This window comes from Staurois parvus, unplaced genomic scaffold (assembly GCF_062004578.1).
Source record: "Staurois parvus isolate SC_StPar_1 unplaced genomic scaffold, SC_StPar_1.0 ptg000297l, whole genome shotgun sequence".
Classification (NCBI taxonomy): Eukaryota; Metazoa; Chordata; class Amphibia; order Anura; family Ranidae; genus Staurois; species Staurois parvus.
In genome coordinates this window covers 6449642-6474012 of record NW_028318093.1, presented here as the reverse complement: position 1 = coordinate 6474012, position 24371 = coordinate 6449642, and the positions used below count along the sequence as shown (strand labels likewise).

Below are 24371 nucleotides of genomic sequence, written 5' to 3'. Positions count from 1 at the left end.
CTACATCACATCGCCTGGAAGCACAGCTCAAAGCATTGAAAGTCTGCATTATTTCATGAAAGCGGAGTATTTTTTTTCCATAGTTTAGAGAAGGACTCAAGGGAAAGAGCTTACACAAAGGAATTTACGCAGATCAGCCATAACACCATCCACTATAAATCATCAAGGCATCCACTAGACCTCTGAAGGGATGCTGTGGTATCTGGCATCAAGCAGTTAGTAGCAGAACCTTTAAGTCCTGTACGGTGCAAGGTGGGGTCTTTATGGATTGGGCTTGTATTTCCAGCACATCCCACAGATACTTGATTGGATTGAGATCTGGAGAATTTGAAGGCCAAGTCAACACTTCACCCAGTCATCTAGTCATTGCAATTTGGCCCTTGTCAATGTGGCTCAAATTCTTGCTTCCCCATTTTATCTGCTTTTAAACACATGAACCTCAGGGACAACATGCTCACTTGCCACCCAATTAACTCCCATCCACTTTCAGGTGCCATTGTAACAAGGTAATCAATACTATTTACTTTGCCTGTCAGTGCTCATATTGTTATGGCTGATTAGTGTATATTCAACAGGTTTCCTGGCAAAGGGAGACATAGGGGTTTATTTACTAAAGCTGGAGTGTGCAAAAGCAGGCTCACTTCTGCAAAGAAACCAATCCGCTTCCAGGTTTTATTGCTAAAGCTTAACAGAACAAGCTGAGTTTAGATGCCGATTGGCTACCCTACACAGATGCACCAGATTCTAAGTGAACCAGCTTTAGTAAATTCCCCCCCACAACAACACCATCGAAAGTGTCTTTCCCAGGGCATGGTTTCCTTAAAATGATGTGCTGATAATGGGATTATTTCACATATGGTGCTGATGGAAATTTTTTTCCACAAAAGCAAAATGTCTGAGTGTACAAATGCATCATGTAGTCAAATACCAACATAATAGTTTTGCTTCAATTTGGATTGAAGGCATTATTTCGCCTTCATATGCACTTTATTGGAAAACAATCCCTGCGGCCAAGAAGGTAATCTTTAATAACTTACAACTGCCATCACAGCCAACCATGACACAAAATGTATGGGGAGGAAAGCAGGCTGTCAGAGTGCAATAGTTAGCAGGGGCGATTAATTAATCTGTGCTGCTTAGCATGCATGTAGGAATCTGCTAGATTTTTTAAATGTTCGGCCAACAGGCTGATCATGAGGAATCTATGCCATCTATGGCCAGCTTGACTAAAGAATGTGGATGACACCTTCCTGTTCACTATAGTGTATAGTACCTGTGTATAGTAACAATAGTCCAATGGTCATAAATACCTTTGATTGCCCTATAGGTAAGCTGACAGCAGGAATCAGCCAGTCAAATTGTCAAGATGTCTTTGCGTACAGGTAAAAATATCAGAAAAATGCTCTCCATTATACTCTATAAGGTTACTCTACACAGCGGCCTGAATTTTCCAGCCCATTCACAAAAAGCAGCCTGTGGTTTGGCGCCTACAATATCCCACAGAACACTGAGTGAAGGAGAGCTAAATCACATGACTTTAACAAGCCATATGACATGGCATTCTTCTCAATTTTATTGCAATCTGCTGGCTTCCTGTCCTGAAAGAACTGTTCTTTATGAATGTTGCAGTAGTCTTTCTTTTCTAACCAGTTTGGCTCTAGAGCAAATGTTAGCATTTTTTGCACACATGTAAAAGTCTTCATTTTTGGGAATAAATCTACTTAAACATATATATTTTCTCAAAGCAGAGGCCCTGTGGAATAAAAATATGATAGCTGCAAATGTTTAGATTTTTTCATTTCACATGATATTTGTGCAACGGTTTAGTACACTCAAATTTCTGGAAAAATAATAAAACCAATTTTAGTGCAAACACACATAACATAACACCCCTTTTTTAGGAAAAGATAAAAAAAAGGTTGGCTCGAGTAAATAGATACCAAACATCTCAAGTCTTATATTTGTGAGCGCCCATTATATCACAAAAAACTATGGTACCCAAAAATCTCCGTAGGTAAGCTTTAAAAGCCTTTATTACTCATCCGTTTAGAGCTAACCAGGAGCTCTATTTCTAGAATCACTGCTCTCACTCTGACGTTCACTGCACTATGACACGTGTGATGTGACTGCAATTTATATTGGGAAACGGTGGTTATGGCAAATTTTTTTTCAATACATTTTTTCACAATTTTTTTTAAGTGTTATTTTATTTTTTTACTTGATTACTATCACAAAGGGTTAATAAACCACCATGTGATAGCATTGTGAAGGCGATCGGTACTCTTTATGGAGACATTAGGGGTCTAATAGACCCCAATGTCTCCCCTGCCCTTCAAAAGATCTAACCAAGCACATATTGGTTTGGTTAGATGTGTCCCCTGGCTGTACTGGCAGGAAATGGGGGATATGAAATCATTGTCACTTCCGCTCTGTTGTTTACATGTTCTCACATGGATTTGCCTCGCTCTCCATCCTGGAACTGGTGGATGTGGTCCCAGTAAGAGCAGGAGAGCCCAGTAACCATGGGGGACCCGCTGGCCCTGTGCCACCCACTCTATGAAACGAATCGGAGGATATAAAATCACCACATCACTTTCACTTTGAAACCAGGAGCCTCCTGAAGAAAACATGCACAAGCTGATGGCTGATATGCAGCCATCAACTTGTGTTTAATGGTTCACTCTTTGGTTGTACATAGTATGTCCAAAGAGCTGAACTGGTTAAAGTGATGACCAAGGCAGAAGGGTTTTTTTTTTATATATTCTAAGCATGAAGGTTAAAAAAAAAAAAAAAAAAAAAAAAAAAAAAAAAAGCACCTTCTGACTGCAATAGTGGTGTGACCCTCCTGCGCTCCAAATATTGTGTTTAAACAATTAAACAAATTAAATATATGAACCCCAAACAGCTGCTAGCATTAAATCATATACCAGTGATCAAGTGAATATAAACCATATAAATGCTGCGCTACATTCAAATTAAAGTGAATGTGGAATCCAATGACACAAATCTAATATAGTGACAATAATATGGAAATAAATATATAAGTGCTTGATAATAACAAAAATCATCAAATCAAACACCCAAAAGATGAAAAAACAAAAACTTAAATCTATACGCATGTGCATAAATTACACATACATATAGTTACATCACACGTGCAAATGTGAAGTGAAATAATATTTACTTATTAAGCGCAAAAAAAGTCCAATATATAAATGTTAAAAGGTGAAAAAATGTAAACGGTGTTTCCAATAATATTATAAAGTGACCACAGGTGAAACAAATCGTGCAGGTATCTGAGTGTAGATAGAACTTGTGAATCCAACCACCTTCTGGATTAGCCTCTCACCTCATCACTTCGACCCTTGCGGATCAAAGAGCAATAATGGATCCCTCTCACAGATCCTCCAGGCACCACAACACTCCAGAAACGCTTTTCAGAATTCAATATTCCCACTTAAACTCTTCTCCAGGTATAGATGAAATATCAATCTCTCAGAACAAAAAGAGGAATCCTCCCATAGTGTAGCATATTTATTATACCATAGGAACATAGGAACATAAAACTTGTTGGTAAAAAATTCCACTTACATAGCAGCCAGTCCACATGAGACCCTCATGCTCTCAGATGAGGATATATCTGTGTTTGTTGGGTGTACAGCTGAATAACAGGTGTACCAAGATGGCCGCCACGCCGGAAATACGTCACCGCGCTTACGCCGACGCGTTACGTCACAATATCACGTCACAATATCACGTGACTTCATCAGGGCCCTGATGAAGTCACGTGATATTGTGACGTAACGCGTCGGCGTAAGCGCGGTGACGTATTTCCGGCGTGGCGGCCATCTTGGTACACCTGTTATTCAGCTGTACACCCAACAAACACAGATATATCCTCATCTGAGAGCATGAGGGTCTCATGTGGACTGGCTGCTATGTAAGTGGAATTTTTTACCAACAAGTTTTATGTTCCTATGTTCCTATGGTATAATAAATATGCTACACTATGGGAGGATTCCTCTTTTTGTTCTGAGAGATTGATATTTCATCTATACCTGGAGAAGAGTTTAAGTGGGAATATTGAATTCTGAAAAGCGTTTCTGGAGTGTTGTGGTGCCTGGAGGATCTGTGAGAGGGATCCATTATTGCTCTTTGATCCGCAAGGGTCGAAGTGATGAGGTGAGAGGCTAATCCAGAAGGTGGTTGGATTCACAAGTTCTATCTACACTCAGATACCTGCACGATTTGTTTCACCTGTGGTCACTTTATAATATTATTGGAAACACCGTTTACATTTTTTCACCTTTAACATTTATATATTGGACTTTTTTTGCGCTTAATAAGTAAATATTATTTCACTTCACATTTGCACGTGTGATGTAACTATATGTATGTGTAATTTATGCACATGCGTATAGATTTAAGTTTTTGTTTTTTCATCTTTTGGGTGTTTGATTTGATGATTTTTGTTATTATCAAGCACTTATATATTTATTTCCATATTATTGTCACTATATTAGATTTGTGTCATTGGATTCCACATTCACTTTAATTTGAATGTAGCGCAGCATTTATATGGTTTATATTTACCTTCTGAGTGCAGCTTCACCCAGTCCTCACCTATACTCACCTGAACCCGATCCAGTGATTTTTACGAGCATAGAGGCTCTCCCGGCTCTCCCTCCTCACTGGCTCAGACACAGCAGTGGCTCCTGCTGCTGTCAATCACAGCCAGTGAGGAAGGAGCAGGGGGGAGGGTGCCAACACATCAAGTGAGTCACATGTTCCTCTTTGCTGAAGGAAGGAAGAATAAACATATGCTGGGGAGGTACAGGGTATAAAGACAAAGACAAAACTAAATCTTTGCACTGAATGGGAATGCCAGTTTGTGATTTACCATTTAAAAGTAGAAAAAAAAAAGCATTTGCATTCAGAAAGTTCTAAAACTATATCATTATATACTTACAAGTAACTCATCTTCCTGGTATTCTAGAACAGACTTGCCATCTTTTTGTTTTTCTACAACCGGATTTTTCACCACCTTAAGATTTTATCACAATACAATGAGTCAGTCGTCATATCATTACTACCTTTTGTGTAATACCTGCTATCAATAAATCAATAGCTTATAGATAAACATCCAAGATTCACAATGATCAAAATTTATTTAATTTCTCAGGGACTTTGTTGATAAGATCGAAGTGCTTTAGTTCCTGGTTCTCCACCTGTACTATGGCCATTATTAGGGCTTCCCATTCTCCATGTTGGATTTTTTTTATTTATATTATGGAGAAAGCAACAGGATGCAACACACAAAAAGGTGGGTGGAAACACACTCTAAAGTGAACAAAAAACAGTCAGGAATTATAGTAATAAGATCCCAATGCTTGAGTATAAACCTAATTTAAAAACTCAGGAGATGACTCAGAATATAAGGCTTCACTTATACCTAAAACATCACTTTTTGGGAGGAGTAGCATTTTAAAAGTCTATGTGAATAAATAAAAGAAAAAAAATAAAAAGTTTTAAAATCATACCATAACCATCCAAAATCCTTCTTCAGGTTCATGGAAAAACTGTCTATTCTTCTGTGTGTGTAATGACTGCGCTGGTTTTGACGGGTTAAAGGTTCTAAACAATAAACAAAAGAGACCAGTCAATGAGAGTAAATTCAACTGTTCCAGATGAACATATTTATTAATTGCTTGGAAAGCAAGCAGAACACAAAAGGAACTACACAGCTGTAAATTCAAATAGCTCTGATGCCCTTCTGGCTTTGCAGGGTAGAATGGTATGGTCCACATTATAGTGCATCTTATGTCAAATCCTTTTAAAAGTTTTGGATAGATTGGTGAAGAAATAGATACACTGTCAGGTTTTTATTGCTGTAGATGTTCCAGTTAAAGACGTTTACTCAATTTGCTGTGGTGACCATTGACATTGGGAGTGAAAGTGAGGAAAAATCCAAAATTTTAAGTGGTTTAGGTTTAAGGAAGAGAGGGGATATCTCCAATTTAGGACATTTGTTACAGTGACAACTCTCTAAAAGAGGAGTTACCTTACTTTTGTAAGCAAGAAACAGTCAGTTGAAGTTACAGGCTACCACAGCCCAACAAAGGTTAAAGCCGTGGCTACTTGATCAGCAACTTTCAGGTACTAGGACTCTTTGTGTTTTACTGACAGAGTAGAAAGTCACCAGCACTACACTCTATTAAGAGGGACAATGCCTGCATCCAATACAAATACAAAGTACGAACTGAACTTCTGAAAACAACCAAATGGGGTTTTTGAAGGTATGCAAGAAAATACAATTTACTGGATCTGTATCCCATTCTTCAGGACTAGAAATACACATTATATGAACAGTTACACCAGCGTGGTAAAAACATACTGGTCTAATGGTTTATATATTGTGTCTAATGCTAGCCCTAAGAAGGAGATACAGATCCCCAAAACGTGCTGGTTTCCTGTATATCTGAAACAAACATTCAGTCATTTTCTCCATTGCACAGGTTATAAGCTGGGCAACCTGCCCAGAAGTATTGGCAAGTAAAATATGCCTCTGAAATGACAACATAAAGCTAAGCACAACAATACATGTGTGTGTCGATCACATACCTGGTAAACTGCACAATTGCTTCACATAAACCAACATTTTTTATTTTTTCATTCTTCTCTATTTCATTTGGATGGTAAAAGAGAATCTTGTTTTCTTCCTGAAAATTAAAAACAAGCTGTAATAATACATACACACACAAGGAAATTGTATATATTTTTTAAGGAATAAGTCTACCTAAATGTTTTTTCTTCATTTTACATTTATTTATATATATATATATATATATATATATATATATATATATATATATATCTCTCTCTATCTATCTATCCATCTATCTATCTATATATATATCTCTCTCTATCTATCTATCCATCTATCTATCTATATATATATATCTCTCTCTATCTATCCATCTATCTATCTATCTATATATATCTCTCTCTATCTATCCATCTATCTTATATATATCTCTATCTATCTAATATATATATATATATATATATATATATATATATATATCTCTATCTATATCTCTCTATCAGGGTGGATAAAAATCAATGATTTAAAAGAAAAAAAAAAAAAAAAATCAGATTTTTTTTATTTAAATCGATTTTTTTTAAACAAAATACTTTGAGGAAAATATATTACCATCCAAAGGTTATTCCATCATGAAATAAAGATTAGTTTTTTAATTATGTAGAATAAGGCTGTATATGTTTAATTTTTTTGGTAAATAAATTCCATTAATCCATTCACAATGTTATGCTCTTCCAGAGGTTTTTGTAAGATTATTGGGCAGTTTCTCTGCCTACAAGATATTATCACAGATGCTCGGTTTACTTTTGCAGTTCTCAAAACTGAATTTGACTCAGCGGAGATCACATGCCTCTTCTTCACAGCAAAAATGTTATAACATGAACAGAGTTAAGAAAAAGACCTTAATCCTAACTTCTACAAACCTATGAATACAGAATCAACCCCTTCAGTGCTAAGTTTCAAGAAGTTCAGTGAATAGAAACGAAACAATATTTTTCTGATTGTTTGGAGTGGAATAGATCTGCACAAGAAGAAAGTGAAACTAAGTGTGAGGAGGAAAAGGCTGAGAGTCTAAGTTTCTTAAAATATATATATTTTGTTTAGCCAAATTAGTTAACAAACATGGATGTTTGTTTAAGCAAATAACATATGCTGGAATGTTATTGTTTCAGTTGAATAAATCTATTTAAATTGTTATTATTAAGGTAATGATTATTTTTCTCCTTCCTAAGTACAACAGAAAAGTTGTCCAAATATGAATGATTAACCTATTAAACTGGGGATAAAAAAACTAATATGAAAAGTTGTTATTCTAAAAATCTTCATCTACTTGCATATTACAGTTATACCAGCAAGAATTAGTCTATGTAGAAAACTAGGATTTAAATCAAGCCTTACTGACTAGTGATTTAAATCAAATCCACCTAGATAGATAGATAGATAGATAGATAGATAGATAGATAGAGAGATAAAAAAAGATTACTCCCACAAATGCGGGCCATTGATTGCAAACAAGATTTGTTAATTTGTACACACAAAAAAAGTATTTTTCCTAACAAATTCATTCAAGATCATGTTGTAAAAATGAATACACCCCAATGAAAGTCTTAGGAGCAAAAGCTCAATTTTAGACTACAAAATCCTACTTAACAGTTATTCAACTGCAGGTGGGTCTAATTATTCATTAAACAGATGTCCAGCAGACATGTTGATTATAAAAGGGCGTTACTTAAAGAAAACCCCTTTCATGCTGTCAGCAATGGCACCACATGGAAGAGAAATGTCACAAGGTCTGAGAAAGAACAAAATTTCTTTACACAAGAAAGGTGAAGGCTACAAGAAGATCAGCAAAGCTTTACTTATCAGTCAGAATACTGTAGCAGAAGTGATACAAAAATGTAACAAATATGGAACTGCAAGCATCTCACAGAGTTGTCCAGACCATCCTTAGATGTTAACACCTCGACAAGAGCGTCTTCTGATGAGAAGGGTTGAAGAAAATCTCCATAGAAGTTCACTGAAATTAGCTAAAGTAGAAAGCCAAACTGAGGTGATTGTTTCCCATGACACAATATGGCATACACTGCAGAGGAATGGCATGCATGGGTATCGTCCATGAAGGAAGCCTCTTCTAAAGCACATGCACAAAAAAGCAGGCCTAGAATTTGCCAGGGCCCATGCTGAAAAAGAAGATTACTGGGACTCTGCACTCTGGAGTGATGAGATCAAGATAAATGTTTTTGGAACTGATGGCTTCAAAACTGTAAGGCGTTGCAAAGGTAAGGAGAACAAAGAAAAATGCATGGTGCCTACAGTGAAACATGGTTGTGGCAGTATGAGTGCTGCTGGTGTTGGGGAACTGCATTTGATTGATGGCATCATGAATTCACAGATGTACTGCTCTATATTGAAAGAGAAGATGCTATCATCACTCCGTGCCCTTGGTTGTTGTGCACTTTTAAAACATGACAATGATCCAAAACACACATCTAAGGTGACTGTTGCATTTCTGAAGAACAGGGTGAAAGCGATTCAGTGGCCAAGTATGTCTCCTGATCTAAACCCAAACAAACACCTATGGGGAATTCTGAAGAGACAAGTTGAGCATCACTCTCCATCCAGCATCCCAGCTTTAAGAGGTCGTTCTTGAAGAATGAAAAAAGATAGATGTTGCAATATGTCGCCAAATTATTCATCCCATACCTAGAAGACTTGGTACTGTCCTTACAAATCATGGAGGTCATACAAAATACTAGATGTAGTAGTTTTTGTTGTGGGGTGTATTCATTTTTGCATCAACTAATTTGAGTAAAACTGAAGAAGATTTTGTAATCCAAGTTATATTATTAACCTTACTTTCATGTATTGAGCTAAACAAATGTTCTATAAAACTCAGTTTTGTCAATTTTGGAAATTGTTCTTGTGAGCACAGTTTGCATACACACACACACACTTCTTACTTCCTCCAGTCTTCTGGACAGTACATGACGTCAAAGATTCACTTCTTTCTCTGGCATTTTTTTCCCTATATGTTCAACTTATATATCTTGGGAGTTTTATGGTCTGTACACCTGCTGTGACCACTACAAGGAGGTCACGTTTTCCTTGTCCGGTACGTCTTTATTTTTTATTATGAAGAATGCCACAGAAGCTGCTGGAACATGCAAAGATGAATTGGAACAAGATTCTGGGAGGGGGGGGGGGGGGGCAGGATTTAGGAATTATAAAAAAAATAAAGAAAAAAAAAAAAATCTTACTGTTGGGAGTATACAAAACATAAGCAGGGGTGGGCAAATCGAGCTACATCTATATGCGCGATTGAGCACACACTGCAATTTCCAGCTGAAAATGTATGGGTTGCTGTGGCTGGAATGACAGGTGTGTAGGAACAGCTGGGGATGTTCAGGCCATACAATGAAATGACAGGCTGACAGCAACTGCAGCCATTTGTGACTGTTCGCACAGCCAGTAATTACCTGCAACAGTGGTTGGTGGACCCATTTTGAATGCAACCAGCCACAATCACTGGAGCTAATCACTGGCTGTGCCATTACATTGAAATGACCAAGCACCTACAGCTATTTGCACATGACTGTCATTCCAGTCACAGGAGTCTGCAGATGGAAAATTGGACAGTGTGCTAATCACCCATGTGCATGTAGCCTAAAAAGCCAGGAGTTGACTGAGCCCACCAGGCATGATCTAAAACTAAAATACTGCTTCTGGGTGTATGGACACCATAAACACTTGAATGCTGCAACAAGCAATGCTATGCAGTAGCCCATTAGCGCTTACAACCGTCACCTTTTAGCATTTATTTCAAATCAAACAAGTAAAACATGATTTCTGAAGCCATGCATAATTGTGAAAACTAGATGATTATATTATTTTATATTAAATGATTTCCTTTGTTGCTTGGGGCCAAATTAGTTTTGCAGTTTAAATTACACTCAGAAGACTTCCCTCTTTAACATCCTTATTATTACCAGGATATTTTAGCTGAGAAAAAACGTCAGCTGGATTCAATAAGTCAATGCAAAAGACAATAGTGACATAATGTGCTGTAAGGCTGGTCCAGATTTTATTGTTTTATTACAATTTTATGTACAGAGAAGAGAACAATCCTATTACAGGTCTTGAGCAAGCTACCTGTAAATGTGAGCCAAGCTGGCTAGGAAAACTGTGGTGAGTTCCTTATGAAACATGATCTCTAATTACAGCCAGATTCCGCACTTCCCATGGTTTCAGTGACAGGGTTTCTCATATATAAGCAGCCTAATCTAAAACGTCCAAGGGAAATATTCCTTTTCTGACTTGACACAGTAAATGAAAAATGTAATTGATTCCAGCACATGTCTGCACTGTGCACCTAGTCACTGCTATTGCTACTTCTTTATTACACTATTTTGTTATTATTATATAGCTCTTTATTATTGTTATACAGAATTTATATAGTGCCAACAGTTTGTGAAGCACTTTACAATATAAAGGGGGGCAGTACAATTACAATACAGTTCAATTCAGAAGGAATTCAGAAGGGCCCTGCTCATGGAGCTTTCAATCAAAAAGGAACTAATCTCCAAGAATGTATAAATGTTGTAAGTTGTAAATACAATAAAGCCTAACCTAAAAGAGAACTTTGGGATTTTTTTTTTTTTAATATACTTACCTAGGTGGATGGAACATTGATCCGATGCGGTGTCTGTCCCCCTGCCAGCTCTAAGGCTGAGAACAGAGAGATCAATGAGTGCTCAGTTCTCCCTGCAGCTCTAAGCAGAGACCAGTGACTGTCAGTCACCAGCGTTTGCCTTGCCACCCCCAGTCCTCACGGAAGCACTTGGCAGTGGAGGGGGAGCGGCTGGCTCAAAATAATATTTAATTCAGGGTCATAATTATCAAAGAGGAACTGAACTCTGGAAGCTGTACCAAAAAAGAGAAAGTGGAGGACAAGGAATAGGTCACCAGTATTGCATGTGGTCTCCCTGTAGCTCAAGTTCTAGGTGCCCTGCTATTTTTCCAAGAGGAAATCCAGACAAAAGGTCAACTTTTTATTGTTGGCAGAGTGAATATTTTTTTAACACCGCAAGGAAGCATGTTGCCAGCACACCATGGATCCATTAAAAAGTCAGCTTTATTAAAGTGATCACATCACATAAAGTTTAGGTACAAAGTTTCAGAGTTGCGAAGAAGCTCATCAGTCGCAAAGGGGTCCTACATGACATGAAAACAATTTTTTCTTGGCAGCTTCAAACACAGATTTTTTTTTCTTTGAAATTCTGCTTCTAAAACCAGCATCCCCAAGTCATCTTTTAACTGTTAAAGGGGACACTGCCCATATGGAAGAAAAATATACCGTATATACTCGAGTATAAGCCGAGTTTTTCAGCACATTTTTTGTGCTGAAAAACGGCCCCCTCGGCTTATACTCGAGTCAACATCTGCAGATAGTGGGGTGCGCCCCCCAGGGGGGGCGCGAGGCTCCGTCAAGGGGGGCGCGTACAGGGGTGGGCAGAGGGCTGCTGTCTCTTACTGGCTCCGGTCCCACGATGATCCATCCAAGAAGCGCTGCTCCTTCTGTCACTCCGGCCACTCCCGCCGCTCGGCTCCACCTCCTCACCGGTGATTGGCCGCGAGAACTGTAGCTCAGGAAAGGTACACAGGCGGCCAATCATGGGCGAGGAGGCGGAGCCGAGCGGACCCGCGAAAATCGAGTGAGGGAAAAGCCGGTAAGTGTGCAGTGCAGAGGTGCTGCTGCAACCACATATGCTGGCTGCAGCAGCACCATACTGCAACAGGGGTCAGCAAGTGTCATTGGTGTCAGTGGGAGGAATAGTGCCGCATCATTGGTGTCACTGATACTAATGATGGGGCATTATTCCTCCCACTGACACCAACGATGGGGCACTATTCCTCCCACTGACACCAACGATGGGGCACTATTCCTCCCACTGACACCAACGATGGGGCACTATTCCTCCCACTGACACCAACGATGGGGCACTATTCCTCCCACTGACACCAACGATGGGGCACTATTCCTCCCACTGACACCAACGATGGGGAACTATTCCTCCCACTGACACCAACGATGGGGCACTATTCCTCCCACTGACACCAACGATGGGGCACTATTCCTCCCACTGACACCAACGATGGGGCACTATTCCTCCCACTGACACCAACGATGGGGCACTATTCCTCCCACTGACACCAATGATGGGGCACTATTCCTCCCACTGATACTAATGATGGGGCATTATTCCTCCCACTGATACTAATGATGGGGCATTATTCCTCCCACTGATACGAACGATGGGGCATTATATATATATATAAATAATAAGGTAAAAATTGTAGCATTTCAAATATATGGCGATATATTTGGGAAGAATATATTTCAAATATATTTCAAATATATTTTTCTTCCATGTGGGTGGTATTTGCCAGGTACAAACAGGAAAGCAGGAAACGGGGCACATGTAAAGTGTCTTGTTTATCAACCTGCAATCTGATGTATGTATTCCGTTATGCAGTTGGAGATCTGGGCCTTTTTTTTTTTTTTTTTTTTTTTTTTTTATTTGGGTTAAGATCTTGGCAGCCTAACGCAATGCTGAATCTTCATTTCCCAGAATAGTTTGTTTTGTCCATTTTTTTTTAACTCAATTTAATTTTTGTACTAACCATCAAATCCTTTTCTTGGAGTTGATGGAGAATACAGGAAATCTTTAAACTTCAGGTTTTACTGCCACCTTATTTTTTTTTTTTTTTTTACACTTTAATTTTTTTTTTCATTTAGTATTATTGCTTTCACAAGGGGGAGAATATGACGTGGCTGAAAGACTTCCTGAAGACGTCCAGTCAGAACAAAACCTGTCAGGGTGTGGTCCACGAGCTGATGTCACTTCCAGCAAGGTCATATCCTCCTGCTGGAGAACATGCTGGTTTCTTACACATGCACAGCTGCGGCCATCTTTTCCTCCCTATACAAGCCACACACACCCAGTGCCAGTTCTTATAGGCACCAACAAATGTGAGTGTGAATTTTTAAAAATACTTCCATGTGTTCTAATAAAATCAAACGATCCCCCTGGTATTTATTTGCATGCATGACGGTACACCATCGGAGAAGGCCCAATAGGAACAAGCCATTGGAGACTTAGCAATATATCACCAAACAAGCGCTACTGACCTTACTAGCGGGTCCCGGCCGGTGATTACTCGCTGACACCCGGTGATTGCCGAGGATCGCCGATGGGGAGGAGAACTATTAGTAAACAAAACAGTTCTCCTCCCTGTCAGCTCGTGCTCACTGCTTTGGCAAAGCAGTGTGATTACAGTGAAGCACACAGACACAAGTGAAACAGCACACTGTTAACCCTTTGATCGTCCCTCATGTTAACCCCTTCCTGCCCAGTGCCATTAGTACAGTGTCAGTGTTTTTTTTTAGCACTGATCACTGTATTGGTGTCACTGGGGATGTCAGCGACACCAAGTCAGTTCCCACCAGTGTCAGAATGCCCGCCGCAGTCCCGCAATAAGTCGCTGATCGCTGCCAATACTAGTAAAATTTTTTTTAAACAGTCCAGTATATATATACCGCCATTTGTAAATGCTATAGCTTTCACGTAAACCAATTAAATTTACACATATTGGGATTTTTTTCTCAAAAGACATGTCGCAGAATACATTTTGGCTTACATTTGACAAAATTAGATTTTTTACTTTTTTTTTTTACTGGACATGTTTAATAGCAAAAAGTCAAAATTATTGTTTTTTCTCAAAATTGTCAGTCTTTTTTTTTTATAGCGCAAAAAATAAAAACCGCACAGGCGGTTCAAAATATCAAATACCACCGAAAGAAAGCTCAATTCGTGGAAAAAAAAAGCACTTAAATTTCATTTGGGTGCAGCGTTGCATGACCGCGCAATTGTCAGTTAAAGTAACGCAATGACGTAATGCAAAAAATGGCCTGGTCAGGAAGGGGGGGGGGGGTAAATCCTCAGGAGTACAAGTGACTAATCTTAATGTTATTTTTGAATTACTTTAGCATGTCAGTTATGGTCATGTTTTATATTTTGTTTATGAAGGTTTAGAACAGTGAAGTTTATTCACAAAACCCAGACAACTGGTAGCAGGTGAGGGTAAAGTGGCCAGAGGTGACCAGGCGGGGAGCAGAAATGGATCAAATATCAGACTCCATTTGGCTCTTTGCATGAAAGAGCAGCAGTGGGAAAATTCATCTTTGCACCTATATAGCAGGAAAGGGAGCACAGAGGGAACACACAACATGCCACCCAACAGATGACACCAACACTCAGTTCCACAGTATTAACCCAATGAGGAACCTCCCAGTGCTCAGGATCTACTTTCCTGCAGTATCCCAGAGCCAAAACAAATCAAGCATCCCAAAAAATTGTGCAATTGAAATCTCACTCAAATGCATTGGACTGGATTTCAAGGCAGTGCTGAGCCATGTGAAAGACAGGACTGTGGGATTTTTTTTTTAATATATATTTTTAGAAGGTTTTTTTTTTTTTGCAGCCAATTTTGTTTGGGTATCGGGGGGTGGCAGGCAGGAAAGCAGACCTTCCATTTTTCAGGGAAGGCTCACTTTAGTGACACCTTGATAGGAAAATAAAAGCAGCTTCAAACTTAAATGCATACATTTTAACTGTGTTTAGGTGTCTGGCTAGACAACTGAAGAACTAAATATATCATTGTATTTTTACCTCTCCTTCTCTTGGGCCAAACTTGGGATTATAGATGAAAAAACTTAGTAAGGACGGGGCAAAGTGTTTCTCCTGCACCGCAAACGCCATCCTAGAAAGATCAAGACACAAGTAATACCATTATGAAAAAGTCCCTTTACTTTCCTTTCTTTCTCTTGTTTGCCAGACACATCTACTTCTGCAAATAAGACAGTTGTGCAAATGAACCACTACCTCTTGACAAACATGTCTCAGTTTCAAATCAAAAGTTCATTAAAGTGTATATATAGCCAAAATGTTTATTTTATACTTTTGGATAAAATGAGGAAGGATAAGATCCCTGTTCTGTTTTTTTTTTACTGCAATCAATAGCTCCATTAGAGAGATTATCCCATACTTACTGACCTGATAATTATTTCGCTAGGTAGAAAGGGAGACAAAAGCACCAATGGCAAGACAGAGAAAAAAAAAATCTCCTTTTTCCAGTAGAGTGGGAGAAGACTGGAAACCCTGTGAGCTTTTTATTGCTGTCAGAGCCCTTACAGCAGATTTTCCCTTACTCCTGTCAGATTAAAACGGTTGTCAGCAGACAGTAAGCGAAGGCAACTCTAACAAAGCCCCAGATGGCAGTAAAGGTATAACGAGGCATCTAATCCCCTCTATCAACATTTAAATATTAAAAAAAAAAAAAAAATTATAATCATAATAAAATAATGAAAAAGCTTTATCTGGACATACACTTGGACGATGAACTTCAGCCCCCTTGATTATGGTGTCCTGAATGTGCACACATGTGCAGAAGGGCTCCACCCAGCCTTTGGGACCTGGCAAAGCCCTGTGGCACATCTGCCATCTCTGTCGAGCTGTGCTCACATGTATTCAGGAAAAGCAGTCCTGGACCTCTTTCAATTCACCATCCTAATGTGCTTGTGCGCAGATGTGCTAAAGTTCTCTGCCAGGTCCGGAAGCCCAGAGCCCTTCAGCATATCTGAACACAACGTCATTCTTGTCCAGGTGGAAAAGGAGGACGTGCTGCCTTGCAGCTAAAAAAAAAAAAAAAAAAGCACCTTAAAAAAATATCCAACTGTGGTGAAGGGAGGGGGCTGGAGCCAGGTACACCCACTTTGTCTTTCGAGGTGAAGGTTTGCTTTAACCTCTTAAAAGTAAAATTTGAAAACAAAGCATGGGCAGTTTAGAAAAGTTTATTCCAACTTTCCAACTAGCTAGCATAGGATTCCATCACATTACAATGACCTGTGAAAATAACGGATATTCTTATTTAGAGTTCATCTTGTGGTGTAAAGTGTGACCATGTCAGCCTAATAAAATGTATATAAAGGCAAAACATTTTCTCATATAGATGTGGGTAGAGTGATCAAAGACTTCACCCAGTGGCAACTTTCTATTGCTGTCTGTACCACTGTTGTAAAGATTCCCCCTCCATTAGTCACAGAGACAGAAACTGGTAAGAAATCCTAAATGCTACATTTCATGAGAAAAAATAGGTGAGGGGGGACTTTCCAATGAAAACAAATGCATTGGTGACAACCAAGAAAGGAATTCCATTCACTTTTTGGAGATTTCCCCTCACTTCCTCTTGCATCTTTAACAGGCAGTGAAGGGAAATCTCCAGAGCAGAATACAGACAGCAAAAAATAATCTTTCCTATGCCATCTAAAACTGGAAAAAAAAAAAAAACCATTATGACTATACATACTCATTACAGAAGGTTCATTAAGTGGGTGCAGCGATATGGGGGCACACTGCAGAATGTTACCATTCCACCGTGGCTAGGCACTGGCATAGAACCCAAGACACCTGGGCACAGTGCTCTCCTCTGTCCTGCAGCCACAGACAGTACCACACAGTCTCTAGGCTCCATGCACACGGGGTGTTTTAATAATGCTGTTAACGCTGTGTGAAGTCATGTTAAAAACGTGAGTTTTTCAGCGTTTTTTTTACTTCTTGTATTAGCGTCTAGCAGTGTTTTTTGCGTTTGCATTTTTTTTTTTTTTTTTTAGTTTTTGACCAAAAACGCGGTAAATCGTGGCAAACTAGCATTTTAGGACTTTATTTTTTGGGTCAAAAAAAGTCCAAAAACGCTAGTTTGCCGTGATTTACCGTGTTTTTCAGCATTAGAGTGTTTTTACAGGTAAAAAAAATCTCCTCTAGAAACCCAAGTTCTGGAATTTTTTTCCAGCCAAAAAATTCTGATTAAGTCTATGTGTGCAATGACACATACAGTTGTGACCAAAATTATTCAACCCCCACTGAAATTGAGTGTTTTGGCCAGTTTGACATTGCTTTTGATCATTCAGTCATCTTGCTTACATTTACATTAAAGAGGCACTTGTAGGTCAGACAAATATAACATAACAGTTATAATGAAATAACCACAAATGTCTTTTCTGTGCTCACAGCATTATCAGTTTTATTCAACCCCCAAGTGACATTCAATCTTAGTACTTAGTACAGCATCCTTTTACAGTTATAACAGCTTTTAAACGTGAAGCATAGCTTGACACAAGTGTCTTGCAGCGATCTACGGGTATCTTCGCCCATTCTTCATGGGCAAAGGCCTCCAGTTCAGTCACATTCTTAGGCTTGCGCACTGCAACTGCTTTCTTTAAGTCCCACCAGAGGTTCTCAATCGGATTTAAGTCTGGTGACTGCGATGGCCACTCCAAAATGTTCCAGCCTTTCCTCTGCAACCATGCTCTAGTGGACTTGGAGGTATGCTTGGGATCATTGTCCTGTTGAAAGGTCCAACGTCTCCCAAGCCTCAGGTGTGTGACGGACTGCATCACGTTTCCATCCAATATCTCCTGGTACTGAAGAGAATTCATGGTACCTTGCACACGCTGAAGCTTCCCTGTACCTGCAGAAGCAAAACAGCCCCAAAGCATGATTGACCCTCCACCATGCTTCACAGTAGGCAAGGTGTTCTTTTCATCATAGGCCTTGTTCTTCCTCCTCCAAACATAGCGTTGATCCATGGGCCCAAACAGTTCTAATTTTGTTTCATCAGTCCACAGAACACTATCCCACAACTTTTGTGGTTTGTCCACATGGCTTTTGGCATACTGCAGTCGACTCTTCTTATTCTTTGGAGACAGCAAGGGGGTACGCCTGGGAGTTCTGGCACGGAGGCCTTCATTACGCAGTGTGCGTCTTATTGTCTGGGCTGAAACTTCTGTACCCACATCTGACAAATCTTTTCTCAGTTCCTCAGCAGTCACACGGGGACTTCTCTCCACTCTACGCTTCAGGTAGCGCACAGCAGTCGAAGTCAGCATCTTCTTTCTGCCACGACCAGGTAGCGTTTCAACAGTGCCCTTTGCCTTGAATTTGCGAATGATGCTTCCTAAGGTGTCTCTTGGTATGTTTAACATCTTTGCAATCTTCTTATAGCCATTGCCCTTCCTGTGAAGAGAAATCACCTCTTCTCTTGTCTTCCTGGACCATTCTCTTGCCTTCACCATGTTTGTAACCACACCAGTAAATGTCTAGAAGGAGCTGAGTATCACAGTCATTTTAAAGCTGCCTAATTGGTGCTTATTATGCTTGATTGCTGCTCGGTGACATCCACAGGTGTTTTCAATACCTGATGGAAAGCACCTGTATGAACCTCTGTTCTTCAGAGTGGTAGTCTTTAAGGGGTTGAATAATTGTGGCAATGAAGAAACCACATAAGAACCATTTACTACTGTATTACATAAACAATTGATGTCATTTTAGTTGCATTTGGGTAGTTACAACGTCCTTGTAGGATTTGATTCTGAATACAATTCCAAATGTACACTATAGTCCCTAAACCCCTTTACAGCATTGGGGGTTGAATAATTTTGGTCACAACTGTACAACAACATGCTGGGGAGTTTACTGGCTGTATAAAAAAAAAAAGTAAAAAGCCAAAAGCAGCAGCTGTAAAAACGTCTAGTGTGCATGAGGACCTAAAGTGTAATTCAACCCTCCTTTTAAAAAAAAAATTGTCTGAAGCATACATCTCCACAACTTCCATTTGCCTTCTGTTTTCCTCTGATCATCTCTCTAGAATTTCCTAAGCCCCTGCTTCCATTTTTAGGGTGGCTCCATTCCTTTGCAGGGTCCTCTGTAGCCACACTTTTGAGTGCACTTCCTCCTGGCTTTGCAGCCTGAAGTGGTGATGCTCCACATATACAGTAGGCAGCTCAGAACTCCATGAATGGCCTATTCCCCTGCTCTTCTGCCAGGAGATGATTGTCAGCTTCAATACTGGTCATGTGTCCACTTTGTGTTACTGGAGATAAAGGATATTTTACAGGATTTCTATAGCACCATCAATATGGGACATGTAGTCCTGCAGTGGGCATTCATGTGGCTGAAGATTCAGGGAAGAGGCAATGGGGGATAAGGAGAAATTGGCTTTTAAAGCTGAAGTTTATGTATGGCCGTATGCGCCATACTGACAAGATGCCCCTGGAAGCTGGAAATCACTGTAGGAGCTACTGTTGCTCCAGAAGCTTTCAGGTCCCATGCCAAGCAGCTGCCTTGCTGTATCATGAACACAGCAGGCTGATCGGTCTGTACGAGCAGGAAACACTTTGCATTTGCTAAATGAATGCAAAGTGTTCAATGAATGGAGGAGGTGGAGAGTTGGGGCGGTGATGTTGCGCACTACACCTTGTCCAATCAGGGAAGACTTTGCATTTATTGAGAGAATGCAAGGTGTTCTGTAAGTGGCCTCCTGACTTCAGTAAGCAGCAGGGCAGCTGCTCAGCACGAGACCTGAAAGCTGGTGGAGATCACTGGGGAAGTGCTGATTATATTCCCAAAGGATTCCACAGGTATAGCAAATATCTACTTAAAATGGTTAAAGCTGATCAATGTGTCTATGTAAAAATGGCCATACCTTAACTTCACTTTTAAAAATATAAAAAGTGGCTGAGGGCATTTTTTAAATATATGTTTGGGCATGAATATTTTAATGTACTAGAAGAAAAAAAATAAATAGTACTACTATAAAGGGTCCATTCACAAAGCTGTAATGAATTACTGGTAATCCACACAAGATTGTGCTGGCAAAACATCCTGCAAAAAAATAAATAAATAAAAAATGCAAATAATGGTCTGTAAAGTCCTTGTGTTTACATAAGCAGAGGCACATAAACATCTATAGAGCATTTATACATGTAAAATTCTACTTACATTCACGTGTGTACATGTGTAAATTATTGGCCTTGCACACAGAGCTTACTGTCATGATTAGATTATATGGATCTAAACACAGTGCAAGTTTACGGTTTTTACACACTAATGTCATGGGCCCATAGAGAATTGCATTCAGATCCGTAAAAAAAAAATGGTAGTTAAAAAAAATTACTGTGTGCACTCACAAGACCCCAGCTAGTTGTCACATTGTGCACACTATTGGGGGGGGGGGGGGGGAATTTAGCAAAACTGGAGCAGGCAGCATCTAGAGCAGCTATGCATGACAAGCAATCAGATTCTAGCTTCAGCTTGTGAAGTTAAAGTGTTGGTAAACCTTTTCCAAAAAAATTAACTAACACCCTAACCCCCCTCCCCCCGTCTCCACTCCACTTACCTCCATGGGCGATACATTTTCACCATCCATGCCACCCGAAGCAGTGTCCTGGGGTTTTGCAAACCATGCTGGTTATTCCTTTTCTTTCCCTAGGGATGCCAGGGTGGCTCAGAGTGGTTCTGATTGGTCAGCATGGTCACATGCCAGTGCTGACCAATCAGAACATCTCTGACCTATCCTGGCATCCCTAGGGAAAGAGGACTGCTGCACCAGGCTGTATGCACGGTGAAAGGGAATCACTCATGGAGTTAAAATCAGTGGGGATATGGGTGGAGTGGGGGAAGTGTAGGGCATTAATTCACTTATTTAATAATGTCTGATATGGTGGACTTACCTTGTGTACACGGGTATGCGCCAAATATGCTGCCTGAAGTTGGCAGAAAAATGCCTCTCATCTCTCGTAGTTGCTTGAATTTATAGGCACTTTTGTAAGTCTAGGAGCATAAAACAGATTCTGTTGGCTAGAATATCCATTCATTCTAGTCACTAGAATATATTTACATGCATGTTTGTTTATTATTCAGGATTTATATAGCGCCAACAGTTGGCTCAGCACTTTACAATATAACGGGAGACATTACAGCAACGATACAGTTTAGGCGCATAAATTACGCTCATAAGCACCACTCCAAATGCAGCTTTGGGGATTTTTTTTTCATGCTCCTGACCACCGCGCACAAATAGGCACCAGCCCTTCAGCTTTAAAAATGAAAGCTAGAAGCGGATTGGTTGCCCTGCGGCTCCAGATCCCAAGTCTGCCCAGAGAAGGGAATATACATTCAGGCAGCACTCTGAATATACTACAGAGAACACAGTACCTCTCCTGATCCTCCGCTCACTGCACACAGGTAGGAGAAGGAAGAAGCAGGTTCATCCCCCTCTCCAGCTGTATGCTCAGTCCTTGTACTGTCCGATCCTCTGCACCAGATGAGCCTCAATCTGGACAGCAGCTATCAAGCCTCAGTCTGGACAACACCGAGCCTCCTTCCTGCCTCCAATGCACACTCATATGATCCTCCGAACAATGGATCACTTGTACTTCCAAACTGTTAGGAGTCAGTGCTCATAAAGCCCAGCTCAACCCCGCTGACAGGCGCACAGGCTTTGTCGATGTACACACTGAACTGCTGCTTCCTGTAGCACACAGAGGTCACGTGCCCTCCAGTGTTATTCTATCTCCAACACTAGAGCAGAGCTAGTACTACCATTCTACACAGGAAGTGTCTGCAGCTGTAGCCATTTTATTGAAGCCGTAAAGCAATAGGGTAGAGCCCAATGTTAACCACTTCAATACCTGGCACTTATCCGGCCTCGAACCCGTCCCGCGGCTTGCCAAGGTGGTCGCCACGCCCCTTAAAGCCAGAGCAGGTCCTAGAATGTTCTGCAACACTTCTTGTTTCCAGGCTCAGGGAGACCCTCTCACATCATTGCTGGAGTTTCCCCAGGAGTCTGAATCAGAAATGCTTTCCTTACATGATAGAAAAAGGTTTCCTTAGTAACCACTTGCCTACCGGGCACTTATACCCCCTTCCTGCCCAGGCCAATTTTCAGCTTTCAGCGCTGTTGCACTTTGAATGACAATTGCGCAGTCATGCAACACTGTACCCATATGAAATGTTTATCATTTTTTTCACACAAGTAGAGCTTTCTTTTGATGGTATTTAATCACCACTGAGTTTTTTATTTTTTGCTAAATGAAACTTTTGAAAAACAATGCACTTGTTATAAAATTTAGCAAAAAATGTCTTCATAAATTTAGGTCAAAATGTATTCTGCTACATTTCTCTGGTGAAAATTAATAATAATAATTGAATTTGTATTCTTTTTCAAATGTTTGTTATTTTTTATAAAATGTTTCTTTTTTTTATTATTTTATTTTTCAGCACACTGTGACCAAAGCAATACAATGTTACCATAGTAACACTGAAAACATAGTAACTCTGGGCAAGTGATCAGGATTTTTTTTTCTTTTAACACTTTATGATTGCTAATACCAATGTATTTAAATGAAATTTGTAATCATTGTTACCGAATGAAACTGATTCATTCAGTCTATTGTTGTGATTAGCTGTGATTGGGCCAAGCTGATCACATGATACAGATGGGCTGTGATTGGCCCTGTCTGTATCATGTGACTGCCTTGACCAGTCACAGCTAACAACATAATTGTATACAATGGATGGCATGACAGGAAGCCATCCATTGTATACAATTGACATGTGATCTGCTGTGATTGGTCACAGCGGTTACATGACACTGGCAATGGGCTGGCTAGTGATATGTCATCGGCTGTGTCCTGTGGACACAGCCGGTGACAGATCGCACCGCTGCGCAGCGGCATGTTTTGACAGGACGTCATATGACGCCCAGTTACAATGGCGAGTGACCCGCCCGGCCATCAATCTGCTATAGGCCTGGTGGGAAGGTGTTAAACTGCTGAAAGGAAATGTGCAGTGTACAATCTCCTTTAGATCTACTAAAAACTCTACATGACTGGATACAAATTGGTTAGATTAGGTAGGTGCTTATATTACATGGCTTTGGTAAATCTTAGCCCTGGTTCACACTTATGCAGTGTGGAATTCAGTGTTTTCTGTGCAAATTCCTCACCGCATCAGAATCGCACCCCGTTCATGCAAACCAATGCGGTTTTTTAAGTTAACAACACACCGAAAGCGGTCCTCAAAATGCGGTGCGATGTGCAGAATCGGATCGCATAGGTGTGAATACCCATGCGATCCGATTCTAGTGCAGACCCAAAAAAGGATCCTGCACATTTTTGGTGCAGTGCGAATAGAGCCATACAAAATGTATGGCTCCAATCGCACCGCACACAAATCGCATGTGATTTGCACAGGAATGCGGTATGGTTCCTGTGCGAATCACCTGCGATATACCGCACCGCATATATGTGAACCCAGGCTAAAGTTGATTGTACAACTGTTGTATAGTCAGGTTATAATGTGTATGTTGACTGTCAGGCTTATGCAGACCATAGATGGGTTGAAAATCGGCTGATTATTCGGCCGCAAAAAAAATTGGCCAATTTTCGCACCATTAATGGGTTAATTGGTCGGCCGTTTTTCTGGATTTTGTCAGATTTTTTTGATCGGTAAAGTTGGAAAAAAAATTGGCCGATTTTGCCGATCGGACGATTTTCGCGGCAATAATGGGCAAATCGGCCGATCTTTTTACCGATAAAAAATCTGCGCATGAGCCGTGACCTGCAAGAAAAAGAAGAAGAAGAGGAAGCGAAAGAAGAAGAAGAAGAAGAGGAAGAGAAAGAAGAAGAAGAGGAAGAAGAATTCCAGTCCGCTATTATATTTTACATGAAGGTATTGCGGTTGCAACAATGTATTTATTTGTATCCGAAACAACCATCTGTATCTGAAATGGATACCAATAGATACAATGTTGCAACCACAATACTTTTTAATGTCAAATATAATAGAGGGGCTCTCTGCAGGGACAGAAGTTG

General features: G+C 40.0%; 1 protein-coding gene across 4 annotated transcripts in view; it reads right to left on the bottom strand.

The window, feature by feature from the left end:
• The window catches only part of CCZ1 (CCZ1 vacuolar protein trafficking and biogenesis associated), a 67849-nt gene extending 45803 nt beyond the window's left edge, over window positions 1-22046 (bottom strand). The window contains exons 1-7 of one of the 4 annotated variants that reach the window (XM_089682749.1): window positions 21712-22046; window positions 21228-21327; window positions 15331-15421; window positions 8530-8628; window positions 6622-6719; window positions 5541-5634; window positions 4970-5044 (exon numbers count right to left, since the gene is read on the bottom strand). In XM_089682749.1, the coding sequence (XP_089538875.1) occupies window positions 4970-5044; window positions 5541-5634; window positions 6622-6719; window positions 8530-8628; window positions 15331-15420 (456 nt within the window). In that variant the 5' untranslated portion in view covers window position 15421; window positions 21228-21327; window positions 21712-22046. The remainder of the gene's footprint in view (window positions 1-4969; window positions 5045-5540; window positions 5635-6621; window positions 6720-8529; window positions 8629-15330; window positions 15422-21227; window positions 21328-21711) is intronic. The other 3 variants (XM_089682751.1, XM_089682748.1, XM_089682750.1) reach the window with 3 other exon arrangements.
• Between the last annotated feature and the right edge of the window lie 2325 nt (window positions 22047-24371).